This window comes from Xenopus laevis, chromosome 3S (assembly GCF_017654675.1).
Source record: "Xenopus laevis strain J_2021 chromosome 3S, Xenopus_laevis_v10.1, whole genome shotgun sequence".
Taxonomy (NCBI): Eukaryota; Metazoa; Chordata; class Amphibia; order Anura; family Pipidae; genus Xenopus; species Xenopus laevis.
In genome coordinates, this window is record NC_054376.1 from 11,176,395 (window position 1) to 11,199,603 (window position 23,209).

Here is a 23,209-nt window from a genome sequence, read left to right on the forward strand (position 1 = left end):
ATAGAATAAGTGCAGATGAAAACAAAAGATGGTATTCATTACATTTCTACAATAAATTATTGAAAGAATTCACAATATTAATTAAAATCAAATACCCTTCAGAAGTCACAACTATTCCTATTGCCAGTGGTTTAATTAGAAGCGCAACCAGAAATACAGTAATACCGAACATGGTTCTCTGTTGGCACGGGATGTGATTCTGTTCTAGGAATGTAGGAATATCAGTTAAATTAAAGGGGGCTATAACCTTCCACTACAACGATGCTCTACCAAAATGATGGTGGAATATAGCTCACATCATAATCCCATTTTTTAACATTGGATTACAATGCGAGTTATGTTCCACCATCATTTTGGTAGAGCATCATTGTAATGGAAGGTTATAGTCATTGCAATGATAGAACATCATTGCAGTGATAGGAGCTACAGGCCAGCAATATCACTGAAGGTTCCTTTCTGTCTTCTTCGAAGTATTCTAGTGCCAGTATACGTAATATATACGAGAATCCTGGCTGTTCTGCACACAGATAGGATCATTGCTGAAAGCATCAAACAATTATTTATAGCTCTGAACTCATAAACAGAACTGTCTTTGCCCTTCTGAAGTTATTATATTGGCAAGAAAAAAATGCTCAGTAATCAGATCAGAGAGAGAATTCTTTCATCATCATCATCATCATCATCAGCATGATCATCATCAGAGAATGCTCCTGCATGTAATTCAGTTTGGGATACCTATTTTGAATATCTAGAGTTGGAAAAGAGTTGGATGCTTTACATCCTTTATAAAGAACATAACCATTTTTCAAAACTCCAATTACTTTTTCCAGCTCTTTCATAGGTTCTACAAATTTAAAGGGTCATAAACCCATGTGTGGAAGGTCCACAGCCTTTATTGCAGTGATACGTATGCTTTGGGATTGTACTGACCACATCGAATGCTGTGAAGACATGGCAGTAGTGCAAGTTTGATTTCAAATCTTTTGTGATGTAAGCGAAGGTAGAAAGGTCTTCGGGATCCTGCGCGGCACAAGAGATATTCCGGATTTCATGTTCAGCAATCAAAGACTGAAAACAAAGGAAAAGTATTTGAAATGTCTTCATTGGATGTAAATGTATTATATATTGTACTTAAAGGGGAGGAAGCCACACCATGTGTTTCCATATGTGATGCTGAATACTGAATTAATGAGCCAGTATTCAGCATTACATATGGTTATCAATTGAAAACCAATAACCAAGTCTCACATCAGTGTATTATTGGATGGCACAGACAATGAAAGAAACAAGGAGGAGTTGGAGATGGGCAGGAGGAGATGGAGGAAAGAAATGGGGAGAGACAGGAGAAGACACTAAATTGAGGAAGGACAAGAGAAGAGCTTGAAAGGGCAGAAAGATGGGGAAAAGAAGGTGGATGAATGGGGTAAAGAGGGCATGGAGGTTGGATTGAAGAGGATTCCAACCAGGTCATGTCACATCACATACCAGTGTTGAGCTATAAGTATTAAAAACAATATATGGTCCAGTTCGATACTTGATTAAATCTTGACTAGTGATGGAAGAATCTGTCCTGTTTCACTGAAAAATTTGCGAAATGGAAAAAAATTGGCGAAACGAATTGAAGCCAATGGGCGTCAAAATAATTGTCGATTTTGACGCAACCAACACTTTTTGTACATGCAACTATTTTGTCCAAATGCATTAAAGACAATAGGCGTGCCTATGCACGTGCCAATTTTTTCTATCAATTTTTTTTTTTGTCCCCCAGGTTTGCTCATAGCCTGCCCGAGAGTGATACTGTAGTGCCCTGTTCCAAGCACAGTGCAGAAAAATACATGTGTAGGTTAATCTCTTTCAGCCCAAATTTGCAAAAAAGTCATACGGCATCTAAATCGACCAACAATCTATGCGTAAATATTGTGAAGCAGCGATGAGAGAGAGCAGTTTAGGCTACTAAGCCCAAATCAGAAAGAAATGCATAATCAGCAGAAGTGCCCTACACAAAGGAACTCTTTTTTGTCTTTTTTTAATCAATTGGAACATTTTTCTCACTTGTTAAATTGCATTTTTTGTCCAATTTCTTACACCATTGGCTTTGGAACATTACTCATTCCAATAACATAATCAGAGGAAGCTGACACTGCACTAGGCACTATCTGTAGAGAATCAATAAGTATGCCTTACTGGGACTAAAAAGCATACAGTGCATATGTGTATAGAAAGTGCAATTGTAAGCACCTTTGCAACACAAACATATATATACTGTTTATATGTTTTGTTTTTAAATAAGCATATTCTTTGAATTCCAGAGTTAAACATTGTCCTAGACCAGGGGTCCCCAACCTTTTTTTTACCCCTGAGCCACATTCAAATGTAAAAAGAGTCGGGGAGCAACACAAGCATGAAAAAGTCCCTTGCGGTGCCAAATAATGGCTTTGATTGGTCATTTGGTAGACCCTGTGTGGACTGCCAGCCTACAGGAGACACTACTTGGCAGTATACTATTCTATTCAATAAAAATTGTTTTTTGTCAATGTCACCTTTGGTCTACCCATGTTTGAGCACTTCACAATGCGTATTGTGCGTATATGGGTGAATATGGAAATGAATGAACCCTAGATATATCTCTAGGTATAATGAGGCCCACCAAGAAGTAGTGGGTCTATATGACATTAAAGTGTATAACCCACAATATTTAGGTGGCTTCAACTTCCAGAGAATGTTAAATGTGGCTGAGAGATCCAGTGAGCTCAAGAGCTAAAGCCTTTGACCATTACCATGGAATATATCTTCTAGAAGACCCAAGTACTGCTGTACTAAGGATGCTGGGATGAAATCAAATCAACAGATTATGTAATTAAGGCCTGAGATACTCTCTTCCCTGTTGAATGGCCATCTCTTTATCTTTCACTAAATTAAGGCTGTCCAACTGGAAACCTGTGGGTCAGATGAGGCCCTCCAATGTTTTTTTTACAGCTTTTTCCTGCCTATGGTCCATAGACTGATATAATCTAGCCCACCACCATGCAGTATATCTAACTGGCCCACTACATGGAAAGAACTAGATAAAGTTCCTCAAAATGGTGCCTGTAGGGTCAAAGGTTGTCCATTCATTAAAAAGTCCATCCTGGCAGTACAAGTGATCAACAACTTTCCATAACACTATGGGGCCCAGTTACTAATGTTTGTATTTTTATTTATTTTCTACAAATCTTTTAAGCGCTAAAAATTGTGGATTCTACTGATTACTCTAAACCACAAGAATTTAAGAACTTAATTTAAGCCTTAAAACCACAAAAAAAACTAGTGCAAAACCTTGGCAGGAGGAGGAGGAGCTAGCCTAGAGGGTAAATGATCAGCCTTTGATGTGAGATCTCATGCTAGAGACCCTGGTTTGATTCCTTGTGACCCTGGACAAGTCACATAATCTCCTGGTTTCCCGGCTATTTAAATAGTGTCCCATGGGAGAAAAAGTGCTACATAAAAAATGATTCCCTTGACATCTAAAAGCTATGAAGGACATTTTAGACGTCAATGGGAGTTGTCATTTTACAATTGTAAAAAAAAAAAACCAATTACATGATAAAGTAGTTGTAGGTTCCTGGACATAGATATTAATTTATTAATGTTCTGCTATGGAAATCACATTTACATATCAATTAATTTATAAATTGACCGTCTGGGCTTCTGTTTGCCATGAGTTTATCATTGATCACAAGGTGATAAGGAATCTGTAATCTTATTCTAATTTGATGCAATGATTCTGCCTCCTTGGAGGAAATGCTTTCCCCAGTGGTGCATAAGAGAATTCAGTGCTGAATATACACCTTATCTTGCTTTGTGTGTGGAGATAACTGTCTGTTATGTTAAGCGACCTTGATTGAGTCGAGCAAGCAATAATTGCAGGAACGAGATTGCTACGCAACCCAACTAACGTCAGCCATTCGGCAACATTTTGATGTTAAATGAAAGGGGTTGGGGAAAATGTGAAGGTTACAAAGCAGCTTTTTATCTGTTGTGGATGAATGAATAAAACTAAAAATCCAGGAGGAGTAATGCAGCAAGTACACATGTTTTAAAGGGTATTGATTGACTGTGGATACGATTGGGTAAAGGTCAGTCGTTACCTAAGGACTCTTGACAATATAGCCTTCCATCTTCATTATATCTAATAATGGATGGTAAATCTATGGGCAGGAAGGCTATGGCATTTCCAACAGAGAGGGCTGATTCAATGGGTTCCTTTAGGCAAGTAGAAAAATAGCTATCATTAAATAAAATAGTGTTTCATCTAGAGCAGTGATCCCCAACCAGTGGCTCACGAGCAACATGTTGCTCGCCAACTCCTTGGATGTTGCTCCAAATTTTAGTTGCGCAAAATCCAGATGTACCGTAAATAGAGCCTCAATGTAGGCTGCCAATCCACATAAAGGCTATCAAATAGCCAATCACAGCCCTTATTTGGCACCCCCACAAACTTTTTTTCATGCTTGTGTTGCTCCCCAACTCATTTTACATGCTCTCCCACTGCACTCCCAAGAACAGCTCTCCAAAGCTCAGGAGACATAAAACTCAATGTCAGATGCAATAAGAATCATCCCTACTAGTGCTATGTCAGCATTCTTGCTAGAATCTAACATACAGTGTAATTTTGCTTGCTGATAATTAAATATCATTACAGTGATGTTAGGTGTTCAGTGCTAAAATAAATGCTTATACTGTATGTGTAAATGCTTACGAAGATCTTAAAAGAATATAAAAGTAATGGTGTATGGCTCCAACTCAAAACAAAAATTAATTATATAAAGGTTCAAAGTGAAAAAGTATAATGAAGTTTATGAAATGGTTTTTCACCAGGACAACCCCCAGTCCAAGGGTTGTCAATCAATTTTCAATATGTAAAAATCCAGGTGGGGTGGGACCCATTTCCAAGTAAAGAAGTAGCTCAAGTCTTGATAAATTAAAAGGACTTTATTAGGATATGCATAAGTCTAACATGTTTCATGCCTGTGTGGGCACTTACTCACAACCTATAAGTAAGTGCCCACACTGGCATGAAATGCGTTAGGCTTATGCATGTCTTAATAAAGTTATTTTCATTTATCAAGACTTGAGCTACTGCTTTACTTGGAAATGGGTCTCATCCCACCTGGATTTTTGCAGATCTAAAAATACCCTAAATGCCCTTAGCATTATTATATTGCTTTTTTTTCATCTGTTTCACCACATCCAACATCAATTGTCTATAATGTTCTCTAATATACTTGTAAAGAGTAATCATGTCCCCTCTGAAGTGTCTTTTTTTCCAGAGAAAACAACCCCAACCTTGACAGTCTCCCGTCATAATTTAAATCTTCCAGTTTAGTTGCATGTCTCTCCAGCTCATTTATATCCCTCTTAAGGACTGGAGCCCAAGCAATGTTGCATCAAAACTCCATCCCTAATGTTGCTTGATAACAGCCTCCATTTTGCACAAACAGGGCTAGACTGTGTTGGCAGGAGACTGGGAGAACCCCATGAGCCCCTCTGACCCAGATCTGTTGTCTCCATCCCAGATGTTGCTTGATAACAGCATCCACATTGCACAAATAGGGTCAGACTGGGAAAAACCCATGTGCCCTGCTGAACCCAGACCTGTTGTTCCTGGACACTGCAAATGATTACCCACCAGTTCAGAGCCACAAGTTAAGATGGAAGAAGGAGGTAAAAGGTATGTGGGGCAGGGGGAGGCCCTTGAGATTTTAGCCCTGGTGGACCCCAGATTCTGTGCACAAAGTAGCATAATGCTCATTGAGACCCCTGAGGGACCAGCAGTCACTCTGGCTATTCCACTTAAGTCACAGCCCGGGATGGGTAGCCGAGGCACCTGCACTGTTTAGGGAAGGAAGTCTGTCACCAGAGCCAGACCAAGTAGCAATGGGCTGAAAGTAGACACAGCGCAGGCCAAACAGTGTGTGTTGGAGGTGTGAAGTCCAACTGCCAGAGGAGTCAGTACCATAGTAGATCATTTTGGGTGTGGACACAGGACACCCTTGCAGGAGAATCCACCTACATATACTAAAGGTGAGCTACAGCCTATTTATAATTGTTTCAACTGCCAGAGGACAATGTGGTATTAGGTCAACATCTGATGGAGAGCAAGTGGTGTGTGGGTCAACTGACCACTAGGAAATGGGAATCTAGGTGAGGGGGCAGCAGGGGCGGCATGAAGCCTAGTAGTACAGTCTTGGGTGCCACTACTACTTGACCCAACTCTGGTGACATAATTCCCGCATCTAACAGTCAAAATTTCGATGAAGTATTTGCATTCCAGGAGAATCTCACCTTATTTACTGCGTCCACAAATTTGACACCTTTGTACGACACTGTCAAAATGATCGTGGGCACCTTTTTCATTTGTTCTGTTGATTTCTGCATGAAAAGAATAGGGTTAGAAAGTATGAATCTTGCAGATCTACAATTATGAAGGACATTAAAGAAACACAAAACTATGAATAAACTAGTGATACAAATACATTGTCATCACATTGTTACGTGATGGTTGGGGTTTGCGTCTCACTGGGGAAGGCAGCTGCAATTTTCTTTGTTTTGTTTGTGCTTTAACTTACTGTACCTATGAAGTGGATGTTATATATTGGTCCTACTACCTTGTTCAGAAAGAATCCATACATACATACTTCTCAAAACCATCAGGGTTCAGCTGAAATACTGGAATCAATGCTGGAACCACCAGCACTCTGGTCTAAATTTAGAGTAACTGATCAATCGGCCACAAGTCAGTGACCTTCTCATGAGAGGACCACATTGGCTCGTTGATGCTGTCTTAACCCTACAAGATTTGCTAATCTGTCTGTGTGGATGACTTTCAGCCATACATCTGTCTGTAGGTTGTCAGCAGAGCCACATAAGCTGCCAAAATTGTTATGGGGAGAGGTAAGTCAGAGGCTTTTATTAGTCTGTGTATGACCATCTTAACACTTCTGGAAGTCTATGAGATATGGAATGTTAGGACTAGGGATGTAGCGAACGTCGGAAAAAAAGTTCGCAAACATATTCGCGAACTTGCGCAAAAACGCGAGCGGTTCGCGAACGGTTCGCGAACCCCATAGACTTCAATGGGAAGGCGAACTTTAACATCTAGAAAAGACATTTCTGGCCAGAAAAATGATTTTAAAGTTGTTTAAAGGGTGCAACGACCTGGACAGTGGCATGCCAGAGGGGGATCAAGGGCAAAAATGTATCTGAAAAATCTGCCTGTGTGTGCTTGGAAGAGATAGTGTAGGGGGAGAGCTGTTAGTGATTTCAGGGACAGATGATAGTAAGTTTGCTGGCTAGTAATCTGCTTGATACTGCTCTGTATTGGAGGGACAGAAGTCTGCAGGGATTTGAGGGACATTTTAGCTTAGGTAGCTTTGCTGGCTAGTAATCTACTGTTCTCTTTAAACAACTGCCATACGTTGACCTTGTAGGCATTGTTTGCCCAGTTTTTTTGGACGCAGCCACTGAAGCACAGTTGCCATAAAAAATATGCCATATAAATGCTGAAAATAGTAATTTTTCGCCATACGTTGACCTTGTAGACATTGTTTGCCCAGTTTTTTTGGTTGCAGCCACTGAAGCACAGTTGCCAGAAAAAATATGCCATATAAATGCTGAAAATAGTCATTTTTTGCCATACGTTGACCTTGTAGGCATTGTTTGCCCAGTTTTTTTGGTCGCAGCCACTGAAGCACAGTTGCCAGAAAAAATATGCCATATAAATGCTGAAAATAGTCATTTTTTGCCATATACGTTGAGTCAACGTATGGCAAAAAATGACTATTTTCAGCATTTATATGGCATATTTTTTCTGGCCTCTGTGCTTCAGTGGCTGCGGCCAAAAAAACTGGGCAAACAATGCCTACAAGGTCAACGTATACACTACTACAGCGGTGGATACGGATTACGTAAAATATATGAATGCTGCTTGAAAAAAAGTAACTCAAGTGGTTTTTCTAGAGACGATAATATTATCAATATTTCGACAAAATGTGAACAAGCTCACACAGCTAGATGGCGGGTTGAAGAAAACAGTGTGCAAATAATGCCTACAAGGTCAACGTATACACTACTACAGCGGTGGATACGGATTACGTAAAATATATGAATGCTGCTTGAAAAAAGTCACTCCGGTGTTTTTTCTGGAGACGGTAATATTATGGATATTTAGACAGAATGTGAACAAGGTCACACAGCTAGATGGCGGGTTGAAGAAAACAGTGTGCAAATAATGCCTACAGGGCAAATAATGCCTAAAAGGTCAACTTATACACTACTACAGCGGTAGTAAAATAAAAAAAAGTAAAATAAAAAAAAATGAATATTAAAAAAAAAAATTAAAGTTGGTGCTGCTGAACTACTAGGAGCAGCAGATTAGCACACCAGTCCCACTCCCCAACACTGCTAGACTAATAGCACTGGGCTCTTATAGTAGTAGTAGTAGTAGTAGTAAAACAACAAAAAAATAAATAAAAGCAGTCCTTACAAGGACTACTGTTATTGCAGCAGTCAGCAGATGAGATCAGAAGCAGGACAGCTGCCCACTGCAGCTACATACAGAGCACTGCAGTAGAAGGTAGATTACTAGCCAGCAAAGCTACCTAAGCTTAAATGTCCCTCAAACCCCTGCAGACTTCTGTCCCTCCAATAACAGAGCAGTATCAAAACGATTACTAGCCAGCAAACTTTCAACTGTCCCTGAAATCACTAACAGGCAGCAGCTCTCTCCCTACACTATCTCTTCAGCACACACAGGCAGAGTGAAAAAACGCTGCAGGGCTTCGGTTTTTATAGGGAAGGGGAGTGGTCCAGGGGAGAGCTTCCTGATTGGCTGCCATGTACCTGCTGGTCTGGGGTGAGAGGGCAAAAAAAAGCGCCAACAATGGCGAACCCAAAATGGCGAACGTCGCGCGACGTTCGCGAACTTCCGGCGAGCGCGAACACCCGATGTTCGCGCGAACAAGTTCGCCGGCGAACAGTTCGCGACATCTCTAGTTGGGACGAGTTGACAACAAAGACTTTTACGAGGCTATCAATAACATCTTTATAGATACTTGGGGAATGAGTGAGATAATTATACATTCAGCTCTAAACATTTTAGGGAAATTTTAAAAATATATAGGGGCCCTCCAAGCCGAGGCATTTCGCTCAATTCCTTCCTTCATGATTTTCAGCACAATAGTCTGCTATTCCATTAAAAAAACAAAATAAAATAAGATTTAAGGCACCTCAGTAATGCAAACATTATCATGTAAATGGGATGCGGCACAGCAGTGATGCTGAAGTAGCAGCAGTGAGAAGGACTGCAAGGACTAATCAATGTCACAATAAAGCACCAGAGGAATTGTATTATGAGAAACAATGATATGCTACATGAACGCCCAGGAAAGTGGTTTTACTAACACCATACCTTGCTTCTGTTCAATCTGTCAGTTTGATAAACCCGCAGGATGGGTTTCCTCTTAGACAAGAAAAAAATGAAAGCAATAGACTACAGCAATTGTAGAATTGTGGAATTGAAAGCAATGCCTTTATGGTCCTTTCAATGAGTTTGGGAAGGAAGAGGCCATCCTTTTCAACCCAACTTGGGGATTGTCATGAGATGCACTGATTTTCCTAGGAGGTGGGCTATTTCCTTCATCATGAGACGAGCTCTCAGTGTGACCTGCACTTGAGAGCATCACTAATAACCAAAGTGCCTTATATATACAGTGTGTATTGTACAGATCTCTGGGTTGGTTCATGTCCTGCTTTGTGATTCAATCGGATGCTGCAGGAGCGGCACACAATTATGGCACTAACGATGCTATAGCACAATATATCTACGCAGAAGTGCTAAAATGTGCATTATAAACTATGAACTAATGTCCCTACAATCAGGGCCGTCATCAGGGGGGCACAGGGGGTACAACTGTACTAGGCCCCAAGCGGGCCTGGTTGTGCTGCACTTTTCAAATAAGTCGGGCCCTCCATGCCAGTGAGGAAACGATGCGCCACCGAAAGAGACAAATATCCCAAATTGCCAAAGCCCCGAATTGCCAAGGCCCGGAACTGCCGAAGTCCTGAAAAGCTGGAGTACCGAAGCCGCAAAAGAAACCAAAGCTGCAAAAAGACCAGGAGCCACAAAAAGACCCAAAGCCATGAAAAATCCAAAGCCACGAAAAGACCCAAAGCCACAACAAGACCCGAAGTTGAAGTCCTGAAACCCTGAAAAGACCCAAAGCCATGCAAGGAGCCGAAGAAGCAAACTTAGTGACTTTTATTACATAACTTCCAAAAAGCCTTAGGGGTATATTTATCAAAGAGTGAAGTTAGAGATTACCATAGTCCGCTAAAGTGAAATTCTGCCACTCTCCATTCATTTCTATGGGATTTTTAAAGGCATATTTATCAAAAGGTGAACTTTCACTTTCACCTATTGATAAATACTCTTTTAAAAATCCCGCAGAAATGAATCGAGAGTGGCGGAATTTCACTCTAGTGGACTGTGCCCCTTAGGGGTAGATTTATCAAAGAGTGAAGTTAGAGATCTCCACAGTCCGTAGAGTGAAATATCTCCTCTCTCCATTCATTTCTATGGGATTTTTAAAGGTGTTTTTATCAAAGAGTGATAGTGAAAGTTCACCATTTGATAAATACACCTTTAAAAATCCCATAAAAATGAATGGAGAGGGGTGGTATTTCACTCTGCAGACTGTGGAGATATCTAACTTCACTCTTTGATGAATCTACCCCTAATGTCTTAAGCTGGTGGTGTTAGGGGATATATTTATCAAAGAGTGAAGTTAGAGATCGCCACAGTCCACTAGAGTGAAATTTCGCCACTCTCCATTCATTTCTATGGGACTTTTAAAAGGGTATTTATCAATGGGTGAAAGTTAAATACACCTTTCAAAACCCCATAGAAATGAATGGAGAGTGGCTGAATTTCACTCTAGTGGACTGTGGCGATCTCTAACTTCACTCTTTGATAAATATATCCCTAGTTCTAAAGTAAATGTTCAATATTCAATGGTACGGTTAAAAAGAACATGATCTTATATTTCCTGGGTTTCCATTTACGCAGATAAACACTCCTGGAGGTACAGGGCAGATTTATCAAAGTGTGAGTTCAGATTTTAATAAAATAAAACTCACCCACGTTCTGTTCATTCCTATGGTATTTTTGGAAGCGTGAGTTCTAATTTTGACCTACTGATAAATATCCTTGTAAAAAAATCCAAGGAATGAAAAAAACACGGATGAATTTTTATTTATTAAAATCTGAACTCACATTTTGATAAATCTGCCCCGTAGTCTAGTTTAGCATGAAGTGCTGCCTAAATGACTTTATTCCATCAGATAAAAGATTGCATGTTGGACATGAAGCCTAGATCATAAGGAACAAGAGTGAGTAATTGCACTACTGATCCTATTAATTGTGTATTCAGTGTAGAACATATATCTGTACACAGTAGTACATTGTATATTGTATAATTTTGTGCTTGAAAAGCAACACCGTCATTTTATTGATAACAGGGTCCAGTGTGTCAAAGAAATCCCAGGTAGGCCTGGCTGTATCATAAGCCATAGCCCCAGGTTTGTGGGGGTTTAAGGAACGATTTGCTGCCTGTCATCTGCTTTGCAATATTTCATTTTTAATTTACATTTCAGAACAGAAGCTTCTTTTGCTTCTCCTTTATTGCTTGCTACAGCAATACAGCTCAAGTCATTGACCACAAAGGCAAAGTGAGTTATAGTTTCAATTCCTTCTTACAAATTCAATTATGAATTAATGCCGATTGACTAAAACTAAATATAAACGGTTTGGATTCAACAAGGAAAGCATCAACTTTTAGGGGCAGATTTAGCAAGGGTCGAGGGGAAATTTTGAATTCGAATTTCAAGCTATTTTTTTTGTACTTTGACAAGGGAATAGTCCAAATTCGATTCAAATTTGAAAAAAAAAGAATCATGTACTGTCGCTTTAAAAATTCGACCTCGACCATTCGCCATCTAAAATCTTCCTAATTGCTGTTTTAGCCTACAGGGGACCTCCTAGAACCTATTTGGAGTCAATTGGTGGACTTTTTGGGGGAAAACGTTGATTCGAATTTGATCGAATGCACAAATTCGACCGAATACGGACCTATTCGATCAAAAACTGACCTATTTGGCCAAAAATAAACTTCTACTTAATTGAAGTTGGTCTTTTTGAATTCGGATTTTGAAATTTTTCAAATTTGAAATTTGACCCTGGATAAATATGCCACTTAATATCAGCTCTGAGTGATACTCAGAGTTCCCTGTATAACTCAGCCTGCAGCCTTGTGCCTTTATATGGTCACAGAACAACCCCTCAGTGACTTCTAATATCCTTATCATTTACAGTAGGGGGTACATTATCCCTTATAATACATAAGTGATACTCAGAGTTCCCTGTATAACTCAGCCTGCAGCCTTGTGCCTTTATATGGTCACAGTATCCCTCAGTGGCTTCTAATATCCTTATCATTTACAGTAGGGGGCACATTATCCCTTATAATACATGAGTGATACTATGAGTTCCCTGTATAACTCAGCCTGTAGCCTTGTGTCTTTATATGGTCACAGAACCCCTCAGTGGCTTCTAATATCCTTATCATTTACAGTAGGGGGCACATTATCCCTTATAATACATGAGTGATACTATGAGTTCCCTGTATAACTCAGCCTGCAGCCTTGTGCCTTTATATGGTCACAGAACCCCTCAGTGACTTCTAATATCCTTATCATATACAGTAGGGGGTACATTATACCTTATAATAAATGACTGATACTATGAGTTCCCTGTATAACTCAGCCTGTAGCCTTGTGCCTTTATATGGTCAGAGAACCCCTTAGTGACTTCTAATATCCTTATCATATACAGTAGGGGGTACATTATACCTTATAATACATGAGTGATACTCAGAGTTCCCTGTATAACTCAGCCTGCAGCCTTGTGCCTTTATATGGTCACAGAACCCCTCAGTGACTTCTAATATACTTTTTATTTTTATATTTTTCAATAGGGAGGTTCTTAATTCTCTATATCTTTTACAGGTTATTCATATATACACATTCCACAGTAAAACACCTTACTTATCAGAAAACCCACATACCCTCATTTTCGAACACGCATCCTGTGTCGACTCTGTACCTCTCAGTTCCTTAATCAGCATCGAACCTAAATACTAAAATAAAAGTATATTAATATTTGTGTAACAATAACCCACCGACCAATACACACGCAGGGTTTGTCTAGGTAACACTAAGGGGCCGATTCATCAAGCTCGAGTGAAGGATTCGAAGTAAAAAAACTTCGAATTTCGAAGTGTTTTTTGGGCTACTTCGACCATCGAATGGGCTACTTCGACCTTCGACTACGACTACGAATCGAAGGATTCCAACTAAAAATCGTTCGACTATTCGACCATTCGATAGTCGAAGTACTGCCTCTTTAAAAAAAACTTCGACCCCCTACTTCGGCAGCTAAAAGCTACCGAAGTCAATGTTAGCCTATGGGGAAGGTCCCCATAGGCTTGCCTAAGTTTTTTTGATCGAAGGATATTCCTTCGATCGTTGGATTAAAATCCTTCGAATCCTTCGATCGTTCGATCACAGCATTTGCGCTAAATCCTTCGACTTCGATATTCAAAGTCGAAGGATTTTAGTTCCTAGTCGAATATCGAGGGTTAATTAACCCTCGATATTCGACCCTTGATGAATCGGCCCCAAAATGTCAGCGTGATAGAAAAAATAAATAAACTTTCATAATCAAGTTAACACTTTGGTTGGCCAGATTTTTTTTGTTCTGAACTGTGTGTGGGCTCCGAATTATCCTCCGGTGAATTTTACCAAGGCGATTGATTGTTGGTTTAGTCGATTGGGCAGGTTAAAAAAATTCTGTCAGATAACAATAATATCTGTCCATGTTTTGCCTGACAATATCCATGGGTGACCAACAATGTATTTCTGGGACATGACGATTGTTGTCTGACAGTTGTTAAAGGCCAAATCATCTTTAGATTTGTTACTTTTGGGACTTTAATCCTACAATTTCCATTTGTTTGAAATAGTTGCATTAACAAACGATCTATATCTGAACATTTGGCATTTGACAAATAAACGCGTATATGGATGGTCGTACGTGAATTTCAAATTATATTAGTTCAACTGTTAACAAAATATAAAAATACAATACATAAAAGGGGGTTATTTATTAAAATCCAATTTTTTCTCATTGGTCTTTTAAAGGGGAAAAACTAGAATTTTTCCTGATTTATTAAACCCCCGAGGGTTTTAAAAATCAGAATTAAAAAGTACTCCAACTCAGACCTGCCGAGTTCATGTAGAAGTACATGAGCGATTTTCTGATCTGTGCTGGGTTTCCCGAAAAAGTTGTGGCATTCAGGCGTTGAATCGAAAAGGTTGTGTTATTTGGGAGTCAAACCCGAAAAAGTTGCGGTATTCGGGCGTCAAATCAAAAAAGTTGCGGTATTTGAATTTTTTCAGATTTTATAGAGTTTTTTTTCTGCACAAGAAAACCTCAGGAAAATGTATTAATAAATAACGGGGGAAAATCCACGCGGATTTAGTCGGAGTAGTTTTCAGAAAATTATGAGAAATTTTCGGATTTTTGATAAATACCCCCCAAAAAGTAAAAAAAAAAAAAAAAGGTCAAATGGATGACATTGGTGCCACATAAATGCTTCCATACAGTGAGAAAATGATCTATTCTTCATTCTTACATTTTGTATTACGAGCCTATGTGGTCTATTTATCAAAGAGTGAAGTTAGAGATCTCCAAAGTCCGCTAGAGTGAAATTCCACCACTCTCCATTCATTTCTATGGGATTTTGAAAGGCGTATTTATCAAAGAGTGAACTTTCACCCATTGATAAATACTTTTTTAAAAATCCCCTAGGAATGAATGGAGCGTGGCGGAATTTCACTCTAGCGGATCTCTAACTTCACTCTTTGATAAATATACCCCTATGATTCTTCATGCAAAGTGTCCAAAACTGTTTATGGAACCAAAAGGACTCATTTCCAAGCGGAATGTGCATCTAATTCCTAGATTTATTGATTGGGGCAAGTAAAACAGATAAAAAAATTGCTGTATTTTCCTACTCCCTAAAATACGCTTTATTAAATCTTAATATGATCACTATAAGGATTTATTAAATGTTGCCCATAATAATGTTTATAGTTCAAATATTGAAAAAAAATTTTTTTCCTAAAATGAAATAAAGTGAAGAGCAAAAACAACAAAAAAAATAAGTGCACTATATACCTTTGTCATCACAGACCAGGAACACTGGGGGTGAGGAACGGGATTTACTATGGGTCGATATTTTCCCCCAAATGGCATGCTCTAGACAAAGAAAAACATACTAGACATTTTCTGAAACTAGACAAACAAAGGAATCCTTCTGGTGGATCAAACAAAATCTGTCCCCAGATATTATGTCATCCATAAAAAAAAAAAAAGAAATAAAAAAAAAGCCTTAAAGCACCAGCCTCCTATTTGTGGTTTTAAATTCAGACCTTCAATTTTATTAAACCGACTTTTCTTGCTTCTACAGTTATCCATTTAATGTTGATTATTTCATGTTTACAATCATGATTTGATTTCTGAAAGTCAGCACTAACAGATTCATTTTTTAAATGTTTAAATCTTAATTATATATACATTTTTGCACACAAATATAATTCTGGAATAGAGGAGGCAGTGCTTTAAAGATTAGCTCCTTAAAATCAATGCAAAAAAAATATCAAGGAAAACAGCATTTATTGCTCAGAAATCAAAAGCTGAATTGAATGTAGAATAAGCCGTCACAATTATCCCATGAAGTTTGTTGAATTTACAAGATTCTCGACATTTCCAGAGAAATAAATGCACTGGTTAAGTTGGCCTTTTACCCCCGAGTAGTTCATGCGATAATAATTGCAGGATAAAAGTGAACTTCTCCCAAAATCAGGGTTTTATGCCACAATCCAAAATGGTAAAATGTTTCCATTTCAAGGAAAACTGTCTCTAAAATAAAAGTTGCTGGGGAATTCTAGTTTGCACAATTTTTTAGCTAACCCATAAGACAGGGATTTTAGGCTACGGACACACATGCGGATACCTGCCACGTTTTCGGTGCTAGCTGACCGCAGTATAAATGCGTTAGCGTAGCATGTCATTGGCGAAATTGATACCGCAAGTGTATTTATGCAGCTGTCAGCTTTTTTCTACATATGCAAATCAGTGAGGGAAAACATTTTTTTACTACCTTGTTTTGTGACGAAAAGTCACTTAGGGGCAGATTTATCAAGGGTTTAATTTCGAAGTAATGGGAGTTTTTTTGAACTCCCATAACTTCAAAATTGGAATAAAAAAAGACCAACCGAAACGTATTGGCTGTATTCGATCATTCGCATCGAAATAAGATTGTATTCGATCGAATTCGATTCAAAGTATTTTCAAAAAAATGTTTGACTTTTCAAAGTCCACCAATTGACTCCAAATAGATTCTAGGAGGTCCCCCATAGGCTAAAACAGCAAATTGTCAGGTTTTAGATGGCGAATGGTCGAAGTCGAATTTTTTAATTTGTAAAAAAATTTCGATATTTGAATTTTTTAAATTTTTTCAAATACAAATTGAATTTTTGACTATTCCCTAGTCGAAGTACACAAAAATAGCACGAATTATTTTACTTCGAATTTTCAATTTGACCCTTGACAAATCTGCCCCTTAAGGTTCAGCCAGGCACAAGGATTCGGCGAATCTGAATCCTGCTGCAAATGGGTGAATATCGAACCGATTCCTGGATTCGGTGCATCCCTAGTTTTCAATATTCATTAAAAACTTTACACTTTGAAACCAATGGATAGAATGTTATTTTACCCTGTTCGAATTTTTTCACATTTTAAGATAACCGAGTTTTGAAATTTACGTTTTTTTAAATTAATAAGCACATATTCAATAATTTCTAGTGTTTTTGGATCATTGAAAAACTAGAAAATTAGATTTTTGATAAATTGGCCTCCCTGTTTTGGGTCATGAAACTGGATCCCCAGCAACAAAGGTTAAGAAATGCTGCTGAATGAAATACGCTGAATTTTTTGAAGAATATCTCACAACTACTTTTCTCCCTAGTTACCTGCCAACTGAACTGACTGGTGTCTTAGCATCTTGCCAGGTAGGCTTTGCTGAATAAACAGGCTAAGGCAAGTCATTGAAGTCATGTTTTATTTTACAAACTGTTTTTTTGTAAAATAATCTGTTTAAAAGTGACAAATTTATAAAAAATCAATATTGCTATTTATCTGATTCAATACACACTAAAAAAGTGTGTTTTTGGATTCAGGGTTTTGTTTTCCTTGTGCAAGTAAGTTTTCCAAATTTCCAAGATAAATCTATAATTATTCCAATTGAAAAAAATTCAGCAGCTAAAATCTGGTGTGCTTCTATAGAAGTCAACGGAAGGGGAGTATTTACTAAAACTTGAATTACTCATTTTGTAATAGAATCAAATTCATCCACGATCTGGCTTAATTTACTAACAATTCAGATCAAAAATGATCCATGCGGGAAAAGTCTGTCCAAAATCATGCAACAATTCAAGTTATGCAACTTTTTCTAATTGTCGCCCAATATCTCAAATTATTCAAATTATCGAGAACTCAAATTTATTGGATTGTCCAATGAAAACCATCTTTAAAAGCCAGAAACTTTCGACAATCATAAAGGCAAAAACCATCTTCCAATTTTAAAGGGACCATCTGCCATTTAGGGGCATATTTTATCAATGGTCGAATTTCTAATTGAAAAAACTTCGAAATTCGAATTTGAAAAGACCAACCGAAATTAAGTCAAAGTTTTTTTTTTGGTCAAGTAGGTCCGTATTCGGCCAAATTCTAATTGTACAAATCGAAGGAATATTGCATTCGATCCAATTCAATTCAGCGTTTTTCCCAAAAAAACTTTAATTTTTCAAAGTCCACTAATTGACTCCAAATAGGTCATAGGAGGTCCCCCATAGGCTAAAACAGCAATTCGGCAGGTTTTAGATGGGGAATGGTCGAAGTTTTTTTTTGAAAAAGGTGAAAATGAATAAATCAGTCTCCCTGGGTAATAAATGATCTCTATAAAAATATGCAGTTTAATTGAGCAGTGGAGACCCTTAAATACCGAGGTATCAATACAGGAAATAAGTCTTTCACCTATAAGCAATTTGTATTCCAGTGACAGTTTCCAGTTCCCAAACAGTGCAGTATGACAGGGCAATCAAAAGTGATTTTAGTGCATTTTATTCATGTGATTTCAAGTTAAAATTAGTTTTCGTGGTGGCCTCTCATCCCTTTCTGTCTCGTGCTAGAAACAGATTAAGTAAGTAAGAACCGTATTGACTGCTTCGATCTCATGAGACCTAGGGGCAAATCCATGCATTGAAATGTAAATGCAATTTTTCCTGTTGCAGCCCTTCCAGTTAAACTGATTAGACAGACACCAGGAAAAACAGGATTCATTATTAAGGGGCAGATTTATCAAGGGACGAATTTCGAGTTTACTCCCATAAACTCGAAAAAATGACCAATCTAAATTTTTTAAAAAACAAATATAAATTTTTAAAAATGGGTGAATAGGATTGAGCTGCAAATTCGAATCGATTTTTTTCACCATATAAAAATTTAATTTTTTTTTTCAAAATCCACCAAACGACTCCAAATTGATTGTAGGAGGTCCCCCATCGCCTAAAACACAGATTCAGCAGGTTTTAGATGGCGAATAGTCGAATTTGAATTAAGGGACAGTATTCGAATTTTGAATTTTTTTTAAATTCGAATCGAATTTGGACTATTGCCTAATCGAATTACACTAAAATAAACTCAATTCGACCCTTAATAAATCTGCCCCTAAATGTATTTTTTCCAGCTACCCTCCCCAATTTCTTAATTTTTTTTGTTTTATTGGTACTTTACTCTCCCTAATTTGATGAATCAACTATTCTGTTTTAGGGACGAGGCACAAAGAGATAGTAATGATATTGCACATTGTGTATGTGTACAGCAACATGCATAATCATTCCACGTGTGTACCAATGAAAGGGTTTGAAGATCAAGCAGAGATGCATTAATAGAACGTCAACCTCTTCTCGGTATGACAGAAATGATTTAAAAAAAGTGCAATGGGAAGGGAAAGGAATACAGAGCAGAGGAAAATAATGAAAGGAGTGGAATGGGTCTAGGAGGACAAAGTTCCTGGCACACCAGTATCCTGGAGAGATGTCTAAAGATCAGTGCCATGATTTCATAAATTGCATATATAGATATAGAATCTAGAACACATATGGGCCATTGAGAAAAAAAATCACAACTAAAATACACACAGGCATATTTATAAAGGTGTGCAAAAATTACTTTCATAGGCCGACTGCTTTAGCTTTTAAACTTTTTCTTTACACCTTTATAAATATGATCCCTTAATCTCTTTGAGATATTTTTTTCCATACAAGCAGGGATGTCCATCTTCTTGAGTTTCCAGATGTTGTCGAACTACAGTTCCTATAATCGCCTTACAGTAATGATAGTTCAACACCCGAGAGTGGGCACCCTCGCTTCATAATGTAGATTACCACGAACCAGAAAAGTTCAAAAAGTCTAAACTTATACAATCCTTTAAGGCAGGGGTCCTCAACCTTTTTCACACGTGAGCATTATTCAGATTTAAAAAGAGTTGGGGAGCAACACAAACACGGAAAATGTTCCTAGGTGGTGCCAAATAAGGGCTGTGATTGGCTGGAATTCAAAAATAAGCTCCTGCTTTGAGGCCACTGGGAGCAACATCCAAGGGGTTGGAGAGCAACATGTTACTCACGAGCTACTGGTTGGGGATCACTGCTTTAAGGGATAGTGGCTCCTAAAATCATTTAGGCTTAAGTATATTAAAAAAGATCTGCCACATTTGGATATTACTGAGTAATGGGTTCTAAATTCTCATATTAGAAAACTACATTTAAACATATGAAATAGTAAACTATGTATAGTTTTACACGCTATTTTTATTCTCCTTGCATGGGAAAATCAAGGAAGCTATGTTACCGTACATGTATTAAGCCTAACAATTTTGGGACATTCTTTCCCTTTAAAGCACTTAGGCGTAGATGTATCCAGTGGTGAGAGCTATTAAAAAATACAATCCTACTTTACACTCATACAACAATGTAATTTATTAACAATATCTCTATACATATAAATAAACTTATATATTCAAAGGGATGTAAACATTCCCAGCTCTACAAAAAAAAGAGCAGCCCACACCTATTTACAAATGCTGGAGGATTTGCCAATAAGAATTCCGCCTACTTCGGCCATCTTGCTGATATCAAACATATGGGCATCCATTGCTGCATAGTTTTTGGATTTATGATATTAAACTGGAATCAAATGGCAACATAGTGTTGTTTTGTTGTTTTGGTGTTTGATGGCTTCAAAAATGGGGAGCTGGGTGTACACAAAAAAATAGGTCACAATCTGGAGGATCATCTTGAATGAATGACTACTGGCACTGGAGAGCTTGCAAACTGGACAACATAGACCACATTGTTCTTCATGTGCTTTGGTGATGGATCTTTAGGGTGCACCAACTTCTGTTTTAGGGTGTTGCTGGGTTTAATTTACACAGAAATGTAATGTTTCTTGAAAGTTTTTCCGATGTTCCGGCAACATAGGGATGACTATGTTGCTTGCCTGCTAAGCTCTCCCTCTGTTATTTGGTTTAGTCTTTTTCCTTGGCTTAGATTTTGTTTTGATAAAGTCCCAGTCTGGGTAACCACAAGTTTTCAGAGCTCCTTTCAGATGTTGGTATGCTTTTTTATGCACAGTCCAAAAATGCCAGTTTGCCATCTTACATCTTCCTTAGTGAACTTCAATTTTTTGTTTACCGAGTTTATATGTTGAGTGACAGCTGGAACCTCATATGCTTTAATTTTGACTCAGGTGTTGTCCACATATCTCAACCAATGACTTGGTGCTGTTCCCTTGAATGTATTCAGGGCTTTCTTTTCCACTTCCATGTAAAGGTTCACTACTATTAGAGATAAAGACGAACCCATGGCACAGCCATATATTTGTCTATAAAAGACTTCCTTGTGCTTGAAATGAGTGGTATTAAGGCATAGGTCCAGCTTACTGAAGTTCAATGGAACCATTGTGATTAAATGACTTTACTACCCTCAAGGGGAATTCCCTACCACTTCTTAAAGTAAAGACTCTAAGGGGGTTATTTATCAAAATCCCGATTTTTTCAATTTTTTAAAATAAAAAAAGTCAGACAAACTAGAATCCATGATGTGACCTTATTTATTATTTAAGCACGGTTTAATTGGATAGGGGACAAACTTAACAAAACTGAGTGAAAACCCAAATCGTACAATTTTTTTGAAATTTATTCCCGTATTGTACGATTTTTTCGGGATTTTTTCCCAAAAAGCCAACATTTTTCAGATTTTTGCCTGAAAAGTCCAAAGTAGTCGGATTTTCAGGCTAATGCCAGCGTAAACCACAGAAACTTCCAAATAGGATAGGGACATCTCCCATTTTACTGTATATACAACCTCTGAGATCTCGGATTTTCGGATTCAGAATTTTTGCAGCATCGAGCTTTAATAAATCCCAAAAAAATGTAGTTTTTTTTCCGACTAAAAATTCAGATTTTATAGTAAAAAACTCAAAGAGTTTATAACATTCGGACTTAATTCTACTAGATATTATCACCATTAGATAAAACTTATATCACGGTTATAGACAAACAGATTCTGCACAATATATATTCTAGTTGGGTTGGTAGAGAAGCTCAAAACTTTATGTATGCCGTTTTTAGCCTACTTCTTTTTTAAGTTTTAGTTCTCCTTTAAATATATAAACAGTTTATTATTATGGGACCTGTTGTCTAGAATGCTCAGGACCAAGTGCTTTCTGGTTAAGGGATACAGTACCTGTAATATCCTTTTTTATTATTATAAATATAACATTTATTTAAATGTCTTCTACAATTGGACAAAAAAAAAATTAAAATAATATTAAATACTGAAAATACATTTAAAACATGTTCTACATTATAGGAGATATTTAATAAATGTTAATAATACCAATGATAAAATGTCAATATTATTGTTAAAAATAAATACTAATAGTTTCCATATTTTATTAATAAATATAGAAAATAATAATAACATTTATTAAACATCTGCTATAATTGAGTGGATTTTTGTTGGAATTTATTTTTAGGGGTTAGTTTCTTTATCTGAAGAAAAGACGTATAAGCTCCTATTGAGGTTCCCAAGGGGTCCATAGACAGCTGTGGCAGTTATAGTGTTTAGACTGTCTTAAACAGACCTATTACCGCAAGTGTCAGATTCTGCCGTAAGAATTATACAGTCACTGAAACAACACTAAGATATAGTTTTAATATTTAATTGTGTATTTCGTGCATCAGAGAGTCTTTCATTCCCTATGCGCAGAACTGCCCTCTTGTAACTGAATTATTTATTGTTAAAGGCACTTAGTGCCCTCCTCAGAACATCATACCCTGGGGATGACGTGGGCTCAAGTTTATGCAAAGAGGCAGCGAAACGGTTTAATTAGTATTTAGACATATCTACTAGTACATATCTAAATTATGTTCCTATTTCAAATTCTATGCTGTATATAAATTGTGTCTTCTTTTTTTGGTTGTCTTTTTAATGTAATCACACTGTTGACACGAAGGCTTAGATCCTGCCGTCCTCTATCTGCTCCCTAACATGCATGCTGTTTGGATGTGCAAGTTAAGGAACACTGGCGAGTGTAGGCCGCAAAGGAGCCGCTTGTCTACCCGTGCTTTACCTTGCATCAGAAAAACATTCTGGTGTAAGGTAAAGAGCTTAGGTATGGTGGATAAACAGGAGGCTGCTTTGCAAAATGTAGCCAGCAGGACCAGAACTAGGGGAAGGCAAAAAATGCATGTGCCCAGGGCGCAAAAATAGTGGTGGTGGAAAATACCTCGGCAAATACCTCACCTGCTACCTAGTCTGGGCTCTACCACCCGCTCCTGAATGTACCCATTACCCCACTGCCTGCACCTTACTGAACTCTTTTCCTCCCGTGTCTGGTTGGATTGGCCTGGCAGCCAGACCCTGA

At 37.9% G+C, this 23,209-nt stretch overlaps 1 protein-coding gene across 6 annotated transcripts in view; it reads right to left on the reverse strand.

The window, feature by feature from the left end:
- Window positions 1–23,209, reverse strand: part of anks1b.S (ankyrin repeat and sterile alpha motif domain containing 1B S homeolog) — a 101,065-nt gene that overhangs the window by 7,230 nt on the left and 70,626 nt on the right. For 4 of the 6 annotated variants that reach the window (XM_041587993.1, XM_018254894.2, XM_041587994.1 and 1 more), the window contains 4 exons: window positions 15,335–15,415; window positions 13,161–13,232; window positions 6,325–6,411; window positions 931–1,068 (listed from right to left, as the gene is read on the reverse strand). In XM_041587993.1, the coding sequence (XP_041443927.1) occupies window positions 931–1,068; window positions 6,325–6,411; window positions 13,161–13,232; window positions 15,335–15,415 (378 nt within the window). The remainder of the gene's footprint in view (window positions 1–930; window positions 1,069–6,324; window positions 6,412–13,160; window positions 13,233–15,334; window positions 15,416–23,209) is intronic. The other 2 variants (XM_018254898.2, XM_018254896.2) reach the window with 1 other exon arrangement.